The 17,551-nt window shown below is 34.8% G+C and overlaps 1 protein-coding gene across 1 annotated transcript; it reads left to right on the forward strand.

Annotated features, from left to right (window-relative positions):
• The first annotated feature begins 445 nt into the window (after positions 1 to 445).
• On the forward strand, positions 446 to 1,693 carry LOC121243638 (probable carboxylesterase 2). The gene has a single exon (XM_041141757.1). The coding sequence runs from the start codon at positions 496 to 498 to the stop codon at positions 1,474 to 1,476; it is 981 nt and encodes a 326-aa protein (XP_040997691.1). The 5' UTR covers positions 446 to 495; the 3' UTR covers positions 1,477 to 1,693.
• Positions 1,694 to 17,551: the final 15,858 nt, after the last annotated feature.

Here is a 17,551-nt window from a genome sequence, read left to right on the forward strand (position 1 = left end):
ATGAATCGGTTCGGTCTGGTATTATAAAAGAAAAATAAAAATCAAACTGATTCTGACCGATTTTGATAAAAATAAAACTGATACTGGATCGGACCTAACCTGATACTGAATTAAACCTATTGATTTGGTTCGGTCTGGTCCAGTTTGCCAGTTTACTGCTTTTTTTTCACCTGTATTTTTAAGAAACTATAGTTTTCTGACCCATCTCGAGACCTCATTTAATTATGTAGTTTAGATAAGATATGATAAGATATTTTTTTGAAAATTGAATAAAATTTTATTATAATGTAAATTTTTAATATTATTTTTATTTTAAGATTTGAAAAAATTGAATTATTTGTTATAATTTATATTAAAATTTAAAAAATTTATAATAATTATATATGATGAGATTAAATGAGATTGATTAATTGAAAAAAAAAATGAGACAGTTAAATTATTTCTTTATATATCTCTCTCTTTCTGACTCTGATCAGTCACGCACAGTACGAACAAATGGATTCAAGCCAGCTAAAGCCAGACCCAGAGATAGCTCTTGAGGTTTTTCCCTACCTTAGAGTATTCAAAGATGGAACCGTGGAAAGGATCGCCGGGACCCAAGTCGTTCCCGCTGGCGTCGATCCTCAAACGGGTGTTGAATCCAAAGACATAGTCATCGCACCAGAAACCAGCGTCTCGGCCAGACTCTACCGTCCAAATCTCCCGGGAAAGAACCACAAAAAGGTTCCTCTAGTTGTCTATTTTCATGGCGGAGCATTCTGCATATCTTCGGTCGCTGATCCTCTCTACCACCACAGTCTCATCATGCTGGTTGCTGATGCTAACGCCATCGCCATCTCCGTGGAGTACAGTCGGGTCCCGGAGCATCCCCTTCCAGATGCATACGAGGACTGCTGGGCTGTGCTCCGGTGGGTGGCCGCCCAAGCTGTGGGAGATCATCACGAGCAGGAGCCATGGCTCAAGGATTACGTTGACTTTGGGAGAGTATTCTTGGTGGGAGACAGTGCCGGTGCTAATATTTCGCACCACTTAGCCCTACGAGCCATGAACTCCAAACTTCCCGGAAACCTAAAGATCCTCGGCATCGGCTTAATCCATCCCTACTTCTGGGGAGAAAGCCCCATCGGTTCGGAGGTCACAGAACCGGTGAGAAAAGCAATGGTGGACAACTGGTGGCGCTACGTATGTCCATCTGAGGACAAAAGCTGCGATGATCCACTCATCAATCCCTTTACCGACGGATCTCCGAGTCTCGCCGGCTTGGCCTGCGACAAGATACTCGTCATCGTAGCCGAGAAAGACATCCTGAGGGATAGGGGAAAGCTTTACTATGAAAACTTGGTGAAAAGCGGATGGAGTGGGTCGAAAGATATCATGGAAACCCCAGGAGAAGATCATGTCTTCCATATCTTTGATCCCAACAGCGAAAAGGCGAAGAACTTGATTAAACGCTTGGCTTCGTTCATCAATGAATGATATTTGTTATTATCTTTCCAGTCATGTGAATGTGTAGATTTTCTAGGCGTGGAAAATTGCTGCTGTTACTGTTAATTGGCTTTGTTTATGGAAGAAAAATAAGCAGATGTAAAGCGACCTTTGCGGCAGATCATATCGTCATGATCTCTTGCTTTACATGTATATTTGTCTTGCTTTGAATTTTGGGGTTACAAATATTTATCCATATTTTGTAATTCTTTTATGTTAAATTTTAGTCAATTATTAACGCATCACTTATAGTTAGATTCACAATAATTTAAAAAAAAAAATAAAATATCAATAATTCTTTAGCATAGTTGATATGGAAAGCTTTTACATCAGCGATGAGTTGAGTGTGTAAAAAATAAAACTTATAAATAATTTTTCTCTAAAATTTATCATCTCCATTCATGCTCAGAATAATATATTAATTGGCATGACTAGATATAACCAAAAAAAAATTAGTCTCCATACATCCAACCTTTTATGAAAAGAAAATTTTTATTTTCAAATCGGTGTGTAGAGCATAACTAATAAAGCACTTACAAAAATAAATTTTAAAATTTAAATATTTTAAAATTAAATTTTATCATTTAAGTGATGAAGATGATATGTTCTATACATCAACTTGGAACATAGAACAACTCTTATGAGAAATAGTAGTGCAATTTGAAGGCCTTCACACTACACATCATCCATATGATATGGTTTGATTTATAAGATTCAAATTTTAAAACTTATCTTCCTAATCAAATTATACAAAGTGAATGATACTGTATAGTGTAAAGATATTCAAATAGAATTATTCTTGTTATACATTACACCCTTCTGCACTATTATATCATTATATTATATCTTACATATCATTAATATGATAGTCTTGATCAGTCATTTTTGATCAAGAAGTCGACATGAGTATGATGTGACAAGGGCAAGTAAGTAGGGGACCAAACAAACTTCCAGAATCCCAAACACCCCAAGTCAACTATAGCATCATCCCAATATAAGAAACTTTTGCCTAGAACCCCACGTTCCCCCCCCCCCCCCCCCCCCCCAAAAAAAAAAAAAAATCTCCATCAACAAGCACTCAACAGCATGTCTATGATCAAAGAGGAAATTGATCAGCTTATCAGCCAAGCAAAAGCTCTTTCATGGAAGGACTTACAACTGGAACCAGATTTGGGTACAACAAATCTTTTCTCCAACTTAACGTTCATAGGTAAGCTTATTTCATCAAAGCCTCTTAACAAGAATACCTTCCATGTTACTATTAAGGCTGTGTGGAGTTTTGTGATGGGTCTTATGATCGATGACATCGAAACAAACACGTTCCTCTTTACGTTCCCATCAAAGCAAGACAAGGAACAGATTTTGGATAATAGACCATGGAATACTAAAGGTTTCTATGTGGTTTGGTCACCCGGTCTTAGTATACAGGAAGTGAACCTCAAAACTTCCATTTTCTGGATCCAGACACATGAACTACCTCTAGAAATGCTCACTAGTCAAAATGTTGAGAGAATAGGTTATGTGCTAGGAAACCTTATTGAAGTTGACAAAGATTCAATTTTCGAGGTGGCCTTAAAAATGTATCTACGCATAAAAGTTGAGATCGACATTAAGAAGCCACTACTAGAAGGTTTTGACTTGAATCGCCCAAGGAGAATATAAAAAAAAAAAAAAAATACTGATCAAGTACGGAAGGTTGTCTGATTTCTGTTATGCGGCATTTTAGGTCATGTTGTTCCAGCATGTCCCTCACATGCAGTTGCCCTAGAACAATAAAGGTACGAGCCCTGGATGAGAGCAGAGCACTCAAATTATAGGCATACCCTAAGACAATTGTTAGAGCTAAACCTAGTCGTAACAGGTCTACTGCTGGACATGCAACTACCACCTGCTACAGTGGAAATAGTACAACATCCAAGGCAGAACCCAGTCGTAGAGCAGGTCGTTAATATCTCCAAGCCAACTTATAGGACAAAACCAGAACAAGTAGTTCTTCCACTGGTACGCATAAGGGAAGCAAAGGCAAGTATGACACAAGTGAGAGCTTCCACAGAAAAAAAACTTTCTTTACCAAAGGAAAGGGGAAAATGTTTGTTGATAAAGTAAACTGTTACTCCAAGCTGGAAAATAGTGGAAATACCATCAATATTTTTGCTAGCATCTCTAATGTGGAACCATGGAAAAGCCATGAGGGATGACAAGCTGCAAAGGGAGTTAATCTTTAGATGAAATAGTTAAAGCCGTGTGGAAGGTATGATGAATAGTGGGCTAAGACGAACCCTGCCAACCCAATTAATTCCACCAGCCCATTACTAATTGCCCCTGACAAGCAATCCACTTTGAGCCCTTCACCGCACTTACCCCATGAGATCTTCTGCAATGTGCAACAGGCCACTTTAGCAATTAACGCACAGTACAGGCCAGTCCACTGAAGCCTACTAAACCCAAACAAAGTTGAGCATATCCCATCCCCACTAAAAAAGCCCAATAAACACCTAACCTCGAGCCCATCAGTTTATCGCCAAATCCTAAAAAATTTTGACTTTCTTGGAGGCTTGAATTTCAGTGCTCAATCAGTCTCACCTCAGAAGCCCACTGATGATCCAACATTAATTAACCAAGGGCTTGTCTTAATTGAAATAATGAGCTCAAAATCACTTAAAGAATTTTCCCCTAAGAGCCATCCCACACTTCGAGCCCGCTCTCCTGAACACATCTTTAACACCCCTGCAAGTGGGCCTGATGCAATCCTTCAGACATAACCCAAAGATCTAGTTCCCTAAACCCACATCATTGATACACTCTCACAGACCACATCACCATCTTTATCCCTAGTCCCGATAGCATCAAAACTAATCAAACCAAATCCTCTTCCTGCGAACACCCCCAACCAGAACACACCGAAAAATCAAGTGGAAAATCAAGAGAGAGCAGCTAAAAGAGGTCTGGAACACTCTGAAGATCCCTCTAAAGAAAAGAACAGTGGTATTACGTGCTATAATCTCTTGCCCTAATTCACATTTCGAGATTGGAGACATTGAAGATGCAGACCAAACCGTGGTAGCAAAGAGACGAGGACCTGGAAGGATAGAAAAAGTAGAGAAGCCTACACAAAGTTTGGCAGAGGATGGCAGCGAAGCAGTCCTGGGTAAAGAAACAGCGTCTGGTATTTGCAGTATTTGAATTGTAGAGGTTTAGCCCGACCTCTAAAAATTCTTAGTTTGAGGGCTCAAATCAGGAATCATCAACCTGATTTAGTTTTCATTCCTGAAACTCTATTAAGTGATGAAAATACACCTGATATTGTGAATAACTTAGGGTTCTCTATGTATTTGCATGTCCTTCCCTCGAAGAAATGGGGAGGTTTGTTGTGTATGTGGCGTCTGTGTATGGATGTAGAACCTGTTCACGTTGGGAGTAATGTAATGGCTCTATTAGTTTACTCGGATCTTGTCCATATGTCATGGTTACTGCTACTGGTTTATTGTCCTGCACAACCACATGAGAAACAAGCTTTCTAGACACTGGTCAACTCCATTCCTGCAACATTTCCAAGTCCAATCCTAGGTCTAGGGAATTTTAATACTATACTAAGCTAAAAGGAAAAGATAGGAGGAAAGCCCTTTGCATCTCCCTCTACCGTCACATGTCTTAGCCTTTTCATGAATAGGAATGGGTTAGGAGATTTAGGGTATGATGGATCGAAGTTCAGATGGACCAATAATAGATTTGGAAAAAGTCATATTCAAGAGAGACTTGATAGAGAGATGGTAAACTCTAACTAGACCTTACTCTTTCCTGATACTAAGATTTTTCACTGTCTATTCACACATCAGATCATGCTTTACTCCTTCTAAATACTTCAACTTCAAAAAAGGACAATAATTCTTTTAAATTTGAGGAATTTTGGACTTGTGATCTAGGCTATCACTTGGTCATCAAAAGCAATTGGGAGAGAGTGTTTATAGGATCACCTTCTTATATTTTTTTTTCTCAAAAATTAAAAGTTGTAAGTAAAGCCCTTAGAATCTGGAATAGAAAAAGTTTTGGTCACATTCAAACTTCCATCAAGGCCCTAAATGTTCAACTATCTCAAATCCAATATGAGGATCACTCAGATTCTACCATGCCTTAAGAAGAAATCCAAAATTGTGTCTCTCAGAACAATTGAAAAGGGAATAAATTCTTTTAAGACAAAAATCAAGATTGCAATGGCTAACCACCACTATCTTAACAGTAAATTCTTCCACATGATTACCACTAGTAGGAGAAGGAGAAATGATATGTCAATTCTAAACAACTCCTTTAATCAGTGGGTCAATGACATATCCAGCATCAAGAACATGGTCATCGATTACTTCAGTCAAATCTATCAATCCTCCTGTCCTAATTTCCCTACAAACCTTGAGCAATTGTTTCCTCAAAAAATTTCTTTTTCTGACAATGAAAATCTTTGCAAAATCCCTTTGGATGAAGAAATCATAGCTACCATTAAGCAAACCCACTCTTCAAAATCTTATGGCCCTGATGGTTTTATTGGTTTTTTTCTATAAACATTACTGGGAGGTAATCAAAGAAGATGGCATTCATACTATCAAGCATTTTTTTTTCTTACTGGTCATTTTTTGCAAGAGCTTAATCACACGCACATTACATTGATTCCAAAGAATGATTCTCCCAATATTGTTAATTAGTTTAGGCCAATCAGCCTCTCTAATGTGTGTTATAAGGTCATTACAAAAATCCTAGCTAATAGGTTTGAATTGGTCCTCAATAGATTTATCTCTCTAGACCAATCTGCCTTCATTCTTGGTAAAGTCATTCAGGACAACACCATTGTTGCTCAAGAAATATTCCACTTTATGAAAAAAAAAAATTAGGAAAAAAAGGTCTAATAGTGATAAAAATTGTTATGGAAAAAACTTTCGATTTTATGGAATGAGACTTACTTCTTAGTGTTATGAACTGTCCAGGTTTTCATCCTACTTGGTTAAACTGGATCATAAATTGCATCACAATTGTCTCCTTCTCTGTTCTAATAAATGTTGAATCCTGTGGGCATTTTCAGGCGGTCTTCTTTCTCCTTTCCTTTTCATTATAGGAAGTGAGGTGTTTTCGAGACTAATGACTGGTAAGGAAAGTCTGGGTAACATAAAGGGTATAAAGATGGGAAAGCAAAGCCCTCAAATTACTCACCTTCGTTTTGTTAATGACCTCATCCTCTATGGCAATGCCTCGGTTAGAAATGCAATTTTCATCCTAAAATGTCTTGATAAATATTCGGCTTGGTCGGGTCAAAGGATTAATAGAGGCAAATCCTCTGTTCAGTTTAATAAACCAACCCCTTCATCCACAATTAGAGAGATCGGGTCAATAATGGACTTCAAATTATCCTAAAAAAATCTCAAGTACCGTGGCACACATTTGAATCTAGATAGGAGTAACAAAAATCGTTTTGAGGAAATCAAAGAAAAAATTCAGAATAAGTTGGTAGGTTGAAAAACCAAGCTTCTTTCCCAAGCAGGTAGAACTACTTTGATTAGGTCAGTGGCTAGTTCCATCCCAGCTTACACGATGTCTAGTATTCTTATTCCAAAAACAATTGCCCGAAGCATTGAAAAATCTTTTATGAGATTTTGGTGGGGTTTTGATCCAAAAAGCCCTCACAATTTCACTCCCAAATCTTTGAACTCCATTTACAAACCAAAATCAATGGGAGGATTATGCATCAAGCTCATCTCAAGTTTTAACAATGATCTCTTATGCAAACTAGGGTGGTCCCTTCTTTGCAAGGACACAAGCCTTTGGAAAATGGTTGTTTTAAACAAATAGCTAAATAATAATTCTTGGCTAGAGGCTCAAATTAAACCAAGTCACTCAAACGTTTGGAAATGATTGATAAAACAAAGAGAATTTCTTGCCTCTAGCTTATGCTATCAGATTAATAATGGAGCAAGTACCTATGCATGGAAAGACCCTTGGATCCCCTCTCTGTCTCCACCTCTCTCCATTCCATCTTCTCTAGTTATTCAAAAAGATCCTACTCTAAGGGTTTCTGAGTTAACACTTGAAGAGCCAAGAAGATGGAATACTTTTAATGCTTCAGGCCCTATTCTCTGAGGAAATAGCCAAAGAAATAGAAAAAATTCCCCTTGCACATTATAACTTCCAGAATCTGAGAGATGAGGTAAAGTGGATTTATCACTCAAGTAGGAATTTCTCTGTTAAGTCTGTCTATGCTGCTCTAACTCTTCAAACTCATAGACAAAACAATGATTACTCTCCTCATACTTGGAAGACTCTATGGTCCTCGCACATTTAAGATCATCTAAAGTTGCTTAGCTGGAAAGTACTTAATAATATTCTTCCCACTCGGTTCTTGCCAAAACAGTGCATCTCATTTAGTGAAGACTAAATCCTTTGCCCAATCTGTAATTCTTCTGAGGAAACAATCTCCCATCTCTTTTTAACTTTTCCATACTCAAGAAAACTCTGGAGGAATTCACCATGGCCTTTAGACATTGAAACTATTGTAGAATAGGATATCTCAAATTGGTTATTGTCTATCTTGGAACCAATCACTAAGTTGCATATTCCTCCTCATGAATCTCACAACTTTCAAATTTTTGCTATTCTAGCAATGGATAGTCTTTGATTCTATAGAAATCAAATTACACATGGATCTCAATCAATTTCTATAAACTAGTTTGTGAGAAAGGTCCTAAAGAATTATAAAGAACACAACAGGGTTTGGGAAATGATTTTTTTTTTTTTTTGAAAATCCCATGTGGAATCCACCACCCAAAGGCCAGGTCTCAATTATTTTGATGTTGCAGTTCGACAATTAGGCAGTACAACAACAACAGTGTGTAGGGACCATACTGGGAATATTGCGGGATGTGTAACTGAATTTACAAGAAATTGCAACTCAAACTGTGGAGAGGCACTAGCAACCTTCATAGAAATCCGTTTGGCAGCAAGAAAAACATGGAAGAATATTGTTATTGAAGCTGACTCTCATGTGGTAATTTCAGATTTGGAACATCAAAGCCACAACTCAAACTGGATCACTGAAGGCTTGATAAGAGATTCACGAGTACTGCTTACAAGCTTTGAAAACTAGAAAGTAGTTAAAATCCATTGGGCACAGAACCAACGTGCGCGTTCCATTACGCAATGAACATCCTCAAACTCTGAGTTCGGAGAAATACTCAGAATTAAAATACCACAATGTCTACTGAATTTTTATAGTGGGAAAGACCCACCAATCTACTATGTCTATCAGTTAGATTAAAATTTAGTAAGCTTTCAATCAATGTATGTTTCCGGATTAGTTTCATCTTGTATAATGAAACCCTTTGAAGTAATGGAAGTTTATCAGTTTGGAAGGAAACCAAAAAATAAAAAAAGAAAAAAAAAGTATAATGTGACGAGAACAAAATGATAATAGCATATAACATAACTCATTATCATCTCTTTTATAAAATTGGTTTCAATTTTCATGTCGTAGACGTGCATGATTACGCGCGATTGAATTAGTTCATGTTTGTTCGTTTGTGATTTAATTATTATTATTTCTTCGTTGCATATAGTTAATACCTGGCCAAAGATATTTAAAAGACATGCAATTAAATATTATATGCACGCTGGTTGACTCGATACCTACCAAACATCCAAATGGCACGTGTGTATATATATATAAAATGTTATGTATAATTATTTTTACATATTTTTTATATATTTTATTAATGTGATTGGTTATGTCATTTTTTTAATATAAAATAATTATTTTAACTAATCATATTATTAAAGTATAAAAAAAATATGTAAAAATAACTATATATATTTATATAAATCGTAAGCAAGTTTGAACATATATCGTCCTTTTAAATATTATAAGATAAAAGTACAATTAAAATATTTACCATTTCCCAAACTTTTCATAGGTATTTCCCGGCCCTCTCCCAGTTCCCGTCTGTACCGGCCATCATATATAAGAACGTACGCTCTTCGTGACAGAATGTTTGGAGAATATATGAGGTATAGTTTTACGAATAATAATAAGATAATTTGTAAATATTAATGAGATAATTTGAGTTAAGTATTTATTAAATTTTAAAAAATAAGAGAAAAAATTAAATAAAAAATAATATAAAGTTAAAGTATTGTTAAAATATTATTTTTATTTTGAGATTTGAGAAAAGTTAAATTATTTTTTATATTTTGTTTGAAAGTTTGGAAAGTTGTAATGATTAGTTTGCATGTGTTTGTATTTGAGTGATGCTTAAGAACGAAATTAAATGTGATGAGATAAGATGAGATGAGATGAGATAAGATGAGATGAAATGAAATGAAAATTCTTTCTAAACAACTCTATATTGAGTGTTGATCTAAACCAATTCCAATTTTTTAAAGTTCATATTTTTCACAGTTTTGAATACCGTTTCGGTAACCATTTCAGTTAAGGCACTGGAATGAAATATTTCTGTATCAATACCGTTTTGGATGCCATTTCATAATAGTTTATATATAAATAAATAAATTATATATGTATAAATTATATTTCAAAATAACATCAATGCAAGTCTTAAGAAGTTAATACAAATATTTATAAAACTTAATAATACTTCTAAATTCTCCATCCAACTATTAAACAAAATAATCACTCATCTTCATCATGAAAATGAGAGTAGGGATTTGATTTTCAGCTTTCGAGAAAAGGGGATAAAAAAAGTTAAAAAAATAGTTTTCAAATGTTAGAATTAGAGTGAAAATTACGAAAATATAAAAATACAAAATTTCGGCCGGTATACCGAAAATCAGCCGGTATTGACTAAAACGTACTGAAGTGACCGGTATTTAACCCGATACGAAATACCTAACTCCCCCATATTGGAACAATTACCGGCACAATTAATACTAGTCGTTCCAGTTGGTACGGTGTTCAAAACCTTGTTATTTTTCCCCTTCAACAATATAGATGATATGCAGTTTACAACACAATATGGGCTTGGGTTTCGAAGTCTAGTCTTGGGCTAAAAACTTAATTTTCTGAAACAAGTTCCCTTACATATAGTCAGACGGGTTGGGCATATATCTTAGTTAGTTAGCGTCAAGTTTTGGGATTGTAATATTTAATTATGAACTCGACCAATATCATGTCCAGTAGCCGGGCTTTTAAGTGTTTAGGATTTGGATGATCTTCTAGCTAAAAGTAAATTTGGGCTTGATAGTGCCAAGTATTAAGCTTTGCAAATCACTCAAATTTGGAATTTATTAAAGCTTAGTTGTATTTTACACTCCTATCGTAGCTCCCTTTAGGTTTTAGATTTTCAACGCTTAATTAGGAACAATGTGATTTATTGAAGAAATAGGTTACAAATTGGAAAACTTAACTTTTATATATACCATTCAATCAAAAGCTGACACAAGAATGATCCCACGTGAGGTGGTTTACGGTCATCTCACGCCGGGTGGCAAGAACAAGCTCAAACAGGTGGCTTGCATTTGAGATAAGTTGTCATGAGTTTGAGTTTAAGGGAAGATGTTAGAGTACAAATTGTAATTTTAAGGAGTGTGATCATTAAACGGTATACCCCTTGGAATGACACCCTCTACATGGTGATGGTTCTCATGAGGGGTGATGATTAAGAAAGTGTCAAGAGATACAACTTTTTAGTCAAAAGGTTGTGTGTGACTAGTGAAGTGTCAAAAGACACAACTTTTTGATTTAGTCAAAAGGTTGTGTCACTTCTTAAAGTTGTGTCATTTGCCAACCATTACGTACTAATGGTTGTCACTTTCCAACTAGTGCATGATGACCTATAAATAGGGGCCATTAGTGGACAAATCAATTCACTTAATTCTCTTTGTTCATCATCAACTTGTGGGACAAATACCCTCACGGGAGTGTTACTATATTGCCAAATCTCATTTCTATTTGTTCTTCATTATTCAATAATAGTATCAAGAGCACATGTAGCATTAGAAGGAATTTTATCGGGCATTATGAAGACGATAAATAGGTAAGTGACCACACTTGCATATTATAATCATCTTCTTTTGCTTGAAAATCTGAGAGAGAAACTTTTTCAATCGATGGGGGGTCTACAGTACACTGGAAATCTTCAAAATCTTGTAAGTTGTTATTATTATGAAGAAAATTATTGGCATTATTTTACACAAAGGAACAATGAATTATCTAGTCCATTTTCACATACTGTTACTATTTTGACCAGTTGCTGGAGCCCCTCACCACCGTCGGACTTCGCAGATCTTTGGAGTACGTCGGAGTCTTCATCGTCAGTCACCAACTGGTTGGACTGAAGTAAAGACAAGAGCTTCACAGTTTCTGGAAACTCCCAGTGCGAGGAAGATGTCCAACGGTCAGGAATTTCAAATTCCATTTAGGCTAAACGACATTGTCATTCGGCCCAAGGAGAAAAATGACAGTATTTTCATCACTGAAGAGATACGACGGTCACCTCCAAACGGCTCCGTTTTGCCACCTTTTAGTCGAGCCGCAAGTCGATCTCCGAGCTGAGTTGTTGACAGAGCTGCCGATTGTCGATTTTCTCCAGAACCCAGTTTGAACTGGCTGAACTGGTTTATTCGGTTTCTTGAATCGGTCTGTGACAGATTTGTTCAATCGGGCCATTTGAGATCATTTCAAACCCAATTTGGTCCGTTCAAAAGTCGTTGTGTTCTAAATTTTGTGCCAAAATATTACAAAGCACCTGGTACTCAAAATTATAGCCAGAAATTCTTTGAAAGAGGTGAAACATCAAGGAAAGGTCGTGGATATCATCGATTGAGGCGTCACTTTCATTATTCTCCTTATTTAAAATATAATAGAAGAATTTCTAGGCTGTTACTTTGAACTAAATCTAAAAGTTATTATTACTATTAAATTTGTAATAATTTTAAGTTTTCACAGTTGAACTATTGTATTTAAATAGTACACATTTATTATTTCTACATTCTTCTTGTTGATTAATTTTTAAAGTTTATTATTCGTGGCACTGAAGAAAATTATTGATCCCTCATGAATAGAAAAATTGAATGGAAGAAATTTTCAAGCTTGGAAAATGCATATAACTTTTCTTCTAACCCATGAAAAAACCTTATATACATTAACAACACCAAGGCCATGTGAGGAAATTGTAGAAAACGGTGAAAGTGAAAGTGGGAGCAACGTTTCAAATAAAGATAAATAGGAAGAACACAATACATAGGTAAAAACTTTAATATTGCCTATGTATTAATGATCACATTATTCATTTATTTGAAGATTATAAAACTACTAAAAAAATTCTGGATGCAGTTGGAGCAAAGTATAGTTTAAGGTCGGATACTTATATACAGTTATTATTGGATAAGAATAACCGGACTTGTATAAAAGAGAATGATGATATTGGTGATCATGTACTTTAAATGGAGTTAATTGTAAAAAAATTATATGATGCTGATCATCCTCTCACTGATAAAATGCAAGTTACATCCATACTAAATAGTCTTCATTCATCTTGGGATCACATTGTTACTTTTTTAACACAAAGTAGAAATGAACAATGATATCGCTTCTAGTACTTTTAGTACTTGAAGGAGAAAGGATGAAGAGAAGGAATAAAGATAGTAAATCATCCAATTTATTGATGACTTAGGACAAAAATTTTACACAGAACAAGATGAAGCCAAAACAGTTTAAGAAAAAGAAATGGTTAAAAAGAAAACAGAATAAACCATTTATTGGAAACTGTTTGAAGTGTGGAAAGAATGAGCATTACAAATCACAATGTCCTAATAAGGAAAAAGTACAAGAAAGCAAGAAAATTGTGATGACAGTCTCAGAAGTAATACTAGTGGAACTAATGTTAGATTCATGGTGGGTTGACTCTGCAGCAACAAGACATATATGCAGGAACAAATATATATTTGCCAAACTTGAAGATAAACAAACAGGAGAGTACAGAGTGTATATGGGTAACAATACATACTGCGATGTCTTGGGGCAAGGTACATGTAAATTTAAAGTGAATGGTTCCGTTATTTTACTTAGTGATGTCTTATATATACTTAGTATTCGTAAGAATTTAGAATCAATGCATGTACTAGATCAGGCTATATGGTTGGGTTTAAGTCTGTAACGGTTATAATAAGTAAGGGTAATATGTCAATAAAAGACGTGAAAGATCACGATATGCATGTACTGAATGTTGATATTAATAAAGTATCTATTTTTGATTATTTGAATGTGTCTACATATTGTGCATATTTATGACATTTAAGATTAGGTCATATAAAAAAAAATAAGATGATCAGAATGTGTTAAAGTGGATTAATACCACAAATAAATTTATATAATTTTGATATATGTGAACCATGTATCAAAGGAAAAATGAATAGTAAAGCTTTTTCAAAAAGTTGAAAATCCATGGATTTACTAGACACATTTATACTATGACATATAAACCTCAATAGAATGACATTGCAGAAATGAGAAATATAACTTTATTGGATATGGTGCGATCGATGATGGCATATGCTGATCTACCAATACATTTTTGGGGTGAAGCATTATCGACTGCTATATATATATATATATATTAAATAGAGTTGAAATCAAAACAAAACCTCTTACACCTTACAAGTTATGGACGAGACATAAGCCAGACTTAAGCAAGCTTAAAGTGTTGGGTCGTAAGGCACAAGTACTTGTCCCAAGGCCATTAAGTGATAAATTAAAAAGTAAAATCTGGGAATGCATGTTTATTGGGTATGTAGAAAATGGAAGTGGTTACAGATTTTATCATTCTAAAAGAGGATTAATAGAATGTAGGGATGCTATTTTCTGGAAAATATGAACCTTATTATTCCTGTTGATTAGATAGATTTATTAAATGATTTAGAGAATCAATCGATATCTATGAAGTTTGACAATAAAAATTCTGATATTATTCAAATACAAATAAGACCATCAATATTATTTCAAGATCATTATGCACTAAATACCAGTTTGGAAAATTTAGATAATGATCTTAAATTTTTTTTCTAAGGCAGTCAATAGTATTGATTTAGATAAATGGCTTGAAGGCATGAAAGATGAAATAGAATCAATAAAAAAAAAACAATGTTTGGGAGTTAACATATTTTCCAAAAGATAGAAAATTTATTGGTTGTAAATGGGTTCTCAGAATAAAATTTAAAGTTGATGGTAGTTTGGAAAGGTACAAAGCAAGGTTAGTGGCCAAAGGATATACTCAACAACCAGGTGTAGAATTTGTGGATATGTATTTGCTTGTAGCAAAGTTCACATCCATAAAGATCATCATGTCCATTGTTGATAGGATGAATTCGAAATTACATCAGTTAGATGTAAAAACAGCTATTCTTAATGGTGAATTAAAAAAGGATATATTTATGATTCAACCAGAAGGATTCTAAATTAAAGGACATAAAGAGAAAGTCTACAGGTTGAGGAAGTCAATGTATGGACTTAAGCAATCTTCAAGACAGTGGTACTTGAAATTTCACTAAGCCATTTTGGAAATGAGATATGAAATGAGTCCACTAGATCATTGTGTATACATATAGAAAAACCAAAAATAGATTAACATTATTATCATTGTATATTGATGATATATTACTGGCAAGTAATTGTCTAGATATGATGTATGAAATAAAAGAATTCTTGAAATCTAAATTTGAAATGAAAGACATGGGTGAAGCTGCCTATGTTCTTAGTATAAGAATTTCTAGAGATAGAAATTCAAATCTATTGTATTTAGATCAAGAAAAATATCTAGAAAAAGTGCTTAAAAGATTTGATATGAAAAATTGTAAATCTTTAAGTATGTATATTTGTAAAACTCATACTTTAAATAAAAGTATGTGCCTAAAAGATGAGGATGAAATAAGTGAAATACTTAAAGTTCCCTATGCTCAAGCTGTAGGAAGCCTCATGTATGCAATGACAAGTACCAGACTTGATATTTGTTATGCAGTAGGATTGGAAAGCAGATATCAATCCAATCCAGGTAAAGTACATTGGCAAGCAGTGAAGCGTATATTAAGATATTTACAAGGTACCAAAAATTTAAAATTGTGCTTTGGGAATAGTGATCTAGAATTAATTAGTTATATTGATGCTGATTTTAGAAGTGATGTAAATGATAGAAAATCTATAACTGGATATACATTTTTATTGGGTGGAACAACAGTTTCTTGGTTAAGTAAGAAACGTGGTTGTGTAGCTAAGTCTACTATCAAAACATAATATATTGCTTGTAGTACTGCAGTGAGTAATGAGGTGTGGATAAAACGCTTTGTTGAAAGCTTGAATTTGGGTACAGCCACAGAACCAATCAATGTGCTTTGTGATAATCAGTCTGCCATTTCATTGATAAAAAGTGAAACTTAGAGTTATAAGGGAAAACACATTGATGTGCATTATAACTATATTTTAGATATAGTGGAAAGAGGTGAGGTCAATGTTAATTTTATTTTCTACGAATTTCTCCAGAGATAAACCTTTGGTCATCAAATCTGCTACCATCTCGTGTAAACGAAGTCATGCTGGTAAATGGTGCAGTCAGATAAGGTAATGACAAAAAATGTGTGCACGTATAGGTTCGTCATGCTCGGATACCAATCTGCAAGAGTAGCAGATGAGAGTTGAGTAGTGGAAAGCTCATATTGGTACCAAGGTAAAATACTCAACTGGATCATCGCCGTTTTGTGTGATCAAGTGGAAGATGTAATTCTAAAGGGTGTGATTACCAAACGGTGTACCCCTTGTAATGACACCCTCTACATGCGATAGTTCCTATGCGGGGTGATGGTTAAGGAAGCGTTAAGAGATACAACATTTTAGTCAAAAGGTTGTGTGTGACTAGTGAAGTGTCAAAAGATATAACCTTTTGATTCAGTCAAAAGGTTGTGTCACTTCTTAAGGTTGTGTCCTTTGCCAAATTGTGGGACAAATACCCTTACGGGAGCATCACCATATTGCCAAATTCCGTTTCTATTTATTCTTCATTATTCAACACGAATTAGAGATTTGAGTTTTATCTGAAAATCAATTGTTACTTTTCTACTTGACCACTAGTTGTGACTGTCGAGTTTGGACAAGAACTTGAAGGAATACTATGCAAAATACGAAAAAGTGATCCCAAATTCCAAACTTGGAGTCTACTTTCTTTCCTTATGTTCAAATATCACATGATCTTTCCTGCATTGAACTGATCACTTATTAAGAGGTAGTTGACTCATCACATGTCATGCATGAGATTACTGAAGTATTAATTTAATGGCCGAAGTTATATAGCTCTATTAACCTTGCAATATTGGGTTTAAGTTATATAGCTCTTTCTCTCTCTATATATATATGTATATATGGATATATACATATAGGTATATGTGTGCTTAACAATGTGCTTCACCGTTATTCGATAGGTTTATATGTCCGTACTAGCTTGCATTTCGAAGATTGTGAATTCGCAAATAAAGAAATACTGACAAAACATGATAAATTATTTTCTCTGGGATTTATGTAATTTGTAGACTACTTTGGTTTCCATTAATGAAGTAATTAACGTACGCAAGAAATCCAAGATCAGAAACATTCTTAATCCTAATTTGTGTGAAACCAAACCACCATGGGCATTTAATTCCCTACACTACAGCACTACAAGAAATACCATGTTTTTCCAAAGGGGGAGATTCATGTCAAAAAGCGGTCTTTTGGTGGGAAAAATCCTATTCCCACAAAATTTCGTTGTGGGAAGCTTGTGGCATAAAACTAGTTGCAAAAAATATTATAGCCCACAAAAATTTGAAGTTGTTGCCAATACCTATGTTTTCTTATGATACATCTCGCGGCAAGAGCCGATGAAGCTCGTTGCAAAAGCACGCTCATTTTCGTTTATGCTCTGAGGAATAGGAGCAATTACTACGAGAGATACTGGTAGAGATTAGTATTAACTACTAGAACATTTGGTGGAAAAACTTCTTCCTGCAAAAACAAATGTATTTGCTTCGAGTTGTCTTTGCGGCAAATGCTAAAAGA

Source organism: Juglans microcarpa x Juglans regia, chromosome 8D (assembly GCF_004785595.1).
Source record: "Juglans microcarpa x Juglans regia isolate MS1-56 chromosome 8D, Jm3101_v1.0, whole genome shotgun sequence".
In the NCBI taxonomy this organism is placed as follows: domain Eukaryota; kingdom Viridiplantae; phylum Streptophyta; class Magnoliopsida; order Fagales; family Juglandaceae; genus Juglans; species Juglans microcarpa x Juglans regia.

Excerpts from the sequence above, each read along its gene's own strand:
- LOC121243638 (XM_041141757.1), top strand. The coding sequence starts at position 496 with ATGGATTCAAGCCAGCTAAAGCCAGACCCAGAGATAGCTCTTGAGGTT.